At 46.3% G+C, this 7,670-nt stretch overlaps 1 protein-coding gene across 1 annotated transcript in view; it reads right to left on the reverse strand.

Annotated features, from left to right (window-relative positions):
• The window catches only part of LOC149449999 (prominin-1-A-like), a 202,331-nt gene that overhangs the window by 47,624 nt on the left and 147,037 nt on the right, over positions 1-7,670 (reverse strand). The window contains exon 10 of the mRNA XM_089692505.1: positions 1,178-1,241. Within this exon, the coding sequence (XP_089548631.1) occupies positions 1,178-1,241 (64 nt within the window). The remainder of the gene's footprint in view (positions 1-1,177; positions 1,242-7,670) is intronic.

Here is a 7,670-nt window from a genome sequence, read left to right on the forward strand (position 1 = left end):
GGAGAAATGATTGCTTTTACAGGCTTTATGGGTGTAAAAGCAATCAGTGTAAAAAAAAAATAAAATCTTCCTCACCCCCCACAAGTAGTACAGTGTCACCATGGTGATAGTGTACTGCTAGGGTGACAGTATGTAAAAAAACCCAAAAACCAAAAATAATAATATAAAAAAATAAAATAAAAATGTTACCAGCTGGGTGCCTTCCCGCTGGGCTGTTTGTGAATTGAGAGCTGTCACTTGGCATGGGCACAGTTTTAGGGGTCGCAATGGCATCCCCACCCATGCTCCAGGGTGCCCGTGCGGCCTTCCAGTCATATTAGATTTTACACTGTGTCACTGCGGCAAAGTGCTTGTTGTATCACCCTGTGTGCAGGTAATTCATTATATCAGAGGGTCCAGGCAGGGGCCACCTAGACCCATCCCGGGGCCCTCTGAGTTTCCAGTTTCACTTACACAGGGTGGCGGCTCAAGCCCTTTTCCCCAGTGGCACACTCTCTACCCCCCCCCCACCCAGCTCAGTATAGTCCCTCAGGCTCAGGCCTGCTCGACCGTGCACATGTACACAAGAGTGGGCCAGGCTGAGCTGTTGGGTGAAAGCGGTGGGACTTGTATGTGAATCTGGAAATAAGAGGGTACACCCAACCCGAACGGGGCCCAATCCGGGCCCTCTGAGTTTCCTCTTTTACATACAAGCCCATCGCTTTCACCTGGAAGCTTAGCGTGTGGCCTGCCTGCCCCCCACCTTGTGTACATGTGTAGCTTGCAGCAGGAGAGAGAGAAGAGATGGCGTGACCACCATACATTCATAGAGCATCCTTGTGTCAGTAGCAGACCTCCAAACCTACGTGCTATCTTGGCACGCGGAGGGAGTATCTTGGCACGCGGAGGGAGTATCTTGGCACGCGGAGGGAGTATCTTGGCACGCGGAGGGAGTATCTTGGCAAGCGGAAGGAGTATCTTGGCATGCGGAGGGAGTATCTTGGCACACGGAGGGAGTATCTTGGCACGCGGAGGGAGTATCTTGGCACGCGGAAGGAGTATCAGCAGTATCAGCAGTGAAGGTGTTCTTAAAGGGAGGAGGGATTACCGAGCCATTTTATCTGACCACAGGACAAGGACCTCAGAAGTTCACAGGAACACAAAACAATAGAATGAATGGCAATGGCAGCCCACTTACCTTTTACTGAGCTTGTCGTTTGATTAGCCACAGTCTGGGGGATATCATTTATGGTCTGTCGGGCCTGAAAGAAAGAAGCAGCGCCTGCAGTTATCACACACAACCATCCATGTGCCAATCAGGGTTGGATTGTACAGATAAGCAGCAAACAAAAAGAATGATAGTACATACAGTAGACATAGTCTCTAACGAAAACCTTCAGGAAGATGTAGATTAGCTGGTTTTCATCGCAGGGCTTAAAATTTCAAGTCCTGAGCTACTAGCCAGGCCTAAGAGTTACTTGCCACCAACAAACACACACATTGACACCTGTATATACACACAGACATGTACATACATACACACACAGAAACATGTACACACACGCACAGAGACACATGTACAAACACACACATACAAACACATGTATACACACACAGGCACGTACAGACATGCATACACACAGATACATGTACATACACAGAAATACACACGCACAGACACATGTACATACATACACAGACACATGTACATACATACACAGACACATGTACATACATACAGACACATGTACGTACATACACAAGCACATGCACACGCAGACACATGTACACACACATACATGTACATACACACAGACACATGTACAGATACACACATGTACATACAGACAGACACATGTACAATTGTACATACATACACACCCTATAAAAAGTTGCAGTACTTCGTTGTTCACTCACAGAGCCGGGTACTGCACTCTAGGGGGAGGCAGAGAGCACAGCACACACTCCTTCCTTTGCTTTCACTGCGCTCAGCTATTGAACAGTCTGACGGCTCCCAGTGCCAATGACAGATCCGGCCTGAGCTCCGAGCCTGCTCAGCAAGACGGCCCTGGGGGACACACTCGCCCCTACCATAATTTCCACTCGCCATTGGCGAGCAGGAGAGTGGAAATTTCAAGCCCTGATAAAGGTCAACATGCCACGTGGCTCCCCAGCCAAAAGTGCAAGAGATCACTCAACAGATGGTTGGAGCTCAGATATAGAGGTTAATATACGTGTCCAGTCCTCGCACTCGGGAAATAGCGACAAATTGTAGTAATTCCACATTTTCTATTGGTGACGCTTTTAAAGCCCCTTATAGGCCATCGGTTTAGTATTACAGAGGAGATCCAGTGCTGGAATTATCGCTCTCATTCTGGCGTGTGCGGCAATATGTAACATGTGTATCGCAATCATCGTTTCCATGCGTAGGGCGCCCCAGCACGTGATTTTACGTTTGTACGTGCGCACATATGTGGGGCCTTGAAAATTTTGTGGGGTGTTATATGCTTGGGTGTAACTTTAATTTTTTTTTAAATAAAAACATTTATTTTTTTTTTTTTTTTACTTATCTTTCTTTTTTTTTATCACATAGGGGACAAAAGTCTCCTATGTGATGATTTTTGGTGACAGGTTCTCATTTTGAGACATCCGGGGTCCCTGCATATCTCCCCTGTGCACTGAATGTAATGCAGTGCACATCGCACTGCATTACATTCTTTCCCGGCCTTGATGGCCGGGAATCTGTCAACAGGGACCTGGAAGTTATGTCACATCCAGGGGCGGACTGACCATTCGAGCATTCGGGCACTGCCTGAGGGCCCAGGGTCAGTAGGGGGCCCCATGAAATGCCCCTGGTACCTTTTATAGGCTTTTTTGGGTGTGCTTTGAGTGTGGGCAAGGACACAGGGGCCCCATGATCCCCTATTGCCCAGGGGCCCCATGAGTTGTCAGTCCGCCCCTGGTAACATCACTTCTGAGTCAGGACAAGAAGGGGAGGGGAGTTGATGTGCCCGTTCTCCTCCTTCCCCGATACCCACCGGCAGCCACCGAACTGGTCTTGGGCCTGCAGATGGGCAAGTGGAGCCTAGGACATATAGCAGGCAGGGGGAGAGGATGGCACTGTGGGCTGTGTGGAAGCAATTGGGTGGCAGTGCTGCCGCCCAAATGCTTCCACCTGACAGGTGAATCCTTCTGCTTGCCCGGGCTGAAGGTAAAAAGAAGAAAAAAAAAAAAAAAAAAAAAAATATATATATATATATATATATATATATATATATATATATGAAAAAAAAGAAAAAATTCCTAGATCAAGGTTTGATCTTGTTCCAGTACCAGGGTAAGTGTTTGGATCAAGGTCAGGGTCAAAGGTCAGGATTTAAAAAAAAAAAATTGGTGTCAGTGTGTTTTAGGTAAAAAAACAAAAACAAAAAAACAAAATGCGCACTATTGTTTCTGGGCAGTACCACGGGTACAAACAACAAATAACACACACATACAGTGAGGAACAGAAGTATTTGAACCCCCTGCGATTTTGCAAGTTCTCCCACTTCTCCATCATGGAGGGTCTGACATTCACATTGCAGGGGATTCCCACTCTGAGAGACAGAATTAAAAAAAAATTCAGGAGATCACATTGTATGATTTGTAAAGAATTTATTTGTCTCGCACGGCTGAACAGAAGTATTTGAACACCTAAGAAACAGCAAGAATTCTGGCTCTCAGAGACCTGTTACTGCGCCTTTAAAAAGTCCTCCACTACTCCACTCATTCATCTCACTTAGTAGCACCTGTCTGAGCTCTTTAAAGACACCTGTCCACCCCACAGTCAGTCAGACGCCAACTACTACCATGGGCAAGACCAAAGAGCGGTCAAAAGACGCCAGAGACAAAATTGTGGACCTCCACAAGGCTGGAAAGGGCTACGGGGCAATTGCCAAGCAGCTTGGTGAAAATAGATCAACTGTTGGAGCAATTGTTAGAAAATGGAAGAGGCTAAAGACGACTGTCAGTCTCCCTCGGACTGGGGCTCCATGCAAGATGTCCCCTCGTGGGGTATCACTGATGAGAAGAAAGGTGAGGAATCAGCCCAGAACTACAAGGGAGGAGCTGGTCAATGACATGAAGAGAGCTGGGACCACAGTTTCACAGGTCACTGTCGGTAGAACACTATGACGTCATGGTTTCCAATCATGCATTGCATGGAAGGTTCTCCTGCTCCAGTCATCACATGTCCAGGCCCGTCTGAAGGTTCCCCTGCTCCAGTCATCACATGTCCAGGCCCGTCTGAAGTTTGCCAATGACCATCTGGATGATCCAGTAGAGGCATGGGAGAAAGTCATGTGGTCAGATGAGACCAAAGGAGAACTTTTTGGTCTAAACTTCACTGGTCGTGTTTGGAGGAAAAAGAAGGATGAGTTGCATCCCAAGAACACCATCCCTACTGTGAAGCATGGGGGTGGTAACATCATGCTTTGGGGGTGCTTTTCTGCGAAGGGGACAGGACGACTGCACTGTATTAAGGAGAGGATGAATGGGGCCATTTATTGTGAGATTTTGAGCAACAACCTCCTTCCCTCAGTCAGAGCATTGAAGACGGGTCGTGGCTGGGTCTTCCAACATGACAACGACCCAAAGCACACAGCCAGGAGAACCAAGGAGTGGCTCCGGAAGAAGCATATCAAGGTTCTGGAGTGGCATAGCCAGTCTCCACACCTAAATCCAATAGAACATCTTTGGAGGGAGCTGAAACTCCGTGTTGCTCAGCGACAGCCCCGAAACCTGACAGATCTAGAGGAGATCGGTGTGGAGGAGTCGGCCAAAATCCCTGTTGCAGTGCAAACCTGGCCAAGGACTACAGGAAACGTCTGACCTCTGTAATTGCAGACAAAGGCTTCTGTACCAAATATTAACACGGATCTTCTCAGGGGTTCAAATACTTCTGTTCAGCCGTGCGAGACAAATACATTCTTTACAAATCATACAATGTGATCTCCTGAATTCTGTCCTCAGAGTGGGAATCCCCTGCAATGTGAATGTCAGACCCTCCATGATGGAGAAGTGGGAGAACTTTGCAGAATCGCAGGGGGTTCAAATACTTCTGTTCCTCACTGTATGTGGTATCGCTGCGATCGTCAAGAGCTGGAGAATTTATTTTGGGTTGCTTGGATTTGGCTGTTATTGCTTGTTATATTGGTCAAGCTTGGAGCATTGCAGATATGCATGTACAGTTGCAAGAAAAAGTATGTGAACCCCTTGGGATTACGTGGAGTTTTGCATGAATTGGGCATAAAATGTGCTCTGAACGTCATCTAAGTCACAACAATAGAAGAACACAGTCTGCTGAACATAATACTACACAAACATTAGATGTTGCCATGGTTTAACTGCACATAACATGTAAACATTCACAGTGCAGGGAGGAAAAAGTATATGAACCTTTGGACTTAATAACTGGTTGACCCTCCTTTGGCAGCAATAACCTCAACCAAACGTTTCCTGTAGTTGCAGATCAGACCTGCACAACGATCTGGAGTAATTTTGGACCACTCTTTTTCACAAAACTGTTTCAGTGTAGCAATATTCTTGGGATGTCTGGTGTGAATTGCTCTCTTAAGGTCATGCCACAGCATTTCAATCGGGTTGAGGTCAGGACTCTGACTGGGCCACTCCAGAAGGCGTATTCTGTGCTGTTGCAGCCATTGTTTTTTTTAATTACTTGTATGCTTTGGGTCATTGTCCTGTTGCATCACCCATCCTCTGCGGAGCTTCAGTTGGCGGACAGATGGTCGTACGTTTTCCTGCAGAATGTCTTGATAAACTCTGGAATTCATTTTCCCATCAATGACAACAATCCGTCCAGGCCCTGAGGCAGCAAAGCAGCCCCAAACCATGATGCTCCCTCCGCCATGTTTTACAGTGGGGATGAGGTTTTGATGTTGGTGTGCTGTGCCTTTTTTTCTCCACACATAGTGTTGTGTGTTCTTCTCAAACAACTCAATCTTCGTTTCATCTGTCCACAGTATATTTTGCCAGTAGTGCTGTGGAACATCCAGGTGCTCTTTTGCAAACTTCAAACATGCTGCAATATTCTTTTTGGGCAGCAATGGCTTCCTCCGTGGTGTCCTCTCATGTACTCCATTCTTGTTTAATGTTTTCCTTATTGTAGATGTGTCATCAAAAATGTTAGCATGTGCCAGAGATTTCTGTAGGTCTTTAGCTGACACTCTGGGATTCTTCTTTACCTCATGCAGCATTCTGCCCTGTGCTCTTGTAGTCATTTTTACAGGACGACCATGCCTAGGGAGAGTAGCAACAGTGCTAAACTTTCTCCATTTGTAGACAGTCTGTCTTACCGTGGACACATGAACATCAAGGCTTTTGGAGATACTTTTGTAACCCTTTCCAGCTTCATGCAAGTCAACTATTCTTGATCGTAGGTCTTCTGAGAGCTCTTTTCTGCGAGGCATGGTTCACATCAGACAGTGCTTCTTGAAACCAGTAAACCCAAAACAGGTGTGTGTTTTTTAAGGGCAGGACAGCTGTCAGCAACACATCCAATATCATCACACTGATTGGAGTCAAGGTTGGCTCACTCCTGGCTCCAATTAGCTCTGGGAGAAGTCATTAAGCTAGGGCTTCACATACTTTTTCCTCCCTGCACTGTGAATGTTTACATGTTATGTGCAATTAAACCATGGCAACATCTTATGTTTGTGTAGTATTATGTTCAGCAGACTGTGTTCTTCTATTGTTGTGACTTAGATGACGTTCAGAGCACATTTTATGCCCAATTCATGCACAACTCCACGTAATCCCAAGGGGTTCACATACTTTTTCTTGCAACTGTAGAAGATCACCGTGGAAGTTAAAAATCACTATAGCAGGAAGAGACACTCCAGTGATCATGGCTAGTTTCCAGGTCCCGTGCTGAGCAGCTGCTCCACTACATTGTGAACACAGGAGGTCACCTGCTGGGCTCATAGCTATTCAGAGAACATTTTGCATTTCCTCAATTCATTGGAGAAGACAAAAAATAGCTAGATCAAGGTTTGATGTAGGTCAGTGCCAGGGTTAGTGTTTGGGTCAAGTAAGGGTCAAAGGTCACGGTCAGTATATTTTGGACAGAATTTGAAAAAAAAAAAAAAAAAACAATTATATAGTATCAGTGTCAGTATGTTTCAGACGGGATAAAAAAAACAAAAAAAACCCAACAAAATGGGCCCCATTGTTTCTGGGCCGCACTCCGGGTCAGGGGCTGACTGACCATTTGGAAACTCAGGCACTGCCCGAGTGCCCGGGGTCAGTAGGGGGCCCCATGAGATGCCGCCGGTACCTTTTTCATAGGCCTTTTGAGTTTGGGCAAAGACACAGAGGCCCCATGATCCCCTATCGAGGGCCCAGGGTCAGTAGGGGGCCCCATGAGATGCCCCTGATACCTTTTTCATAGGCCTTTTTGAGTTTTGGCAAGGACACAGGGGCCCCATGATCCCCTATTGCCCGGGGGCCCCATGATTTGTCAGTCCGCCCCCGCTCCGGGTACAAACAACAATGATCATCCATATATGTGGTATCGCCGCGATCGTCAGGAGCAGGAGAATTTATTTTGAGTTGTTCTTTGGTGGCCGGTTATGATAGTAGCAAGAAATATAAAGCTACATTTTTTTAAATAATGATTTTTTTTGTTTTTACTA

This window comes from Staurois parvus, unplaced genomic scaffold (genome assembly GCF_062004578.1).
Source record: "Staurois parvus isolate SC_StPar_1 unplaced genomic scaffold, SC_StPar_1.0 ptg000587l, whole genome shotgun sequence".
Lineage (NCBI taxonomy): Eukaryota > Metazoa > Chordata > Amphibia > Anura > Ranidae > Staurois > Staurois parvus.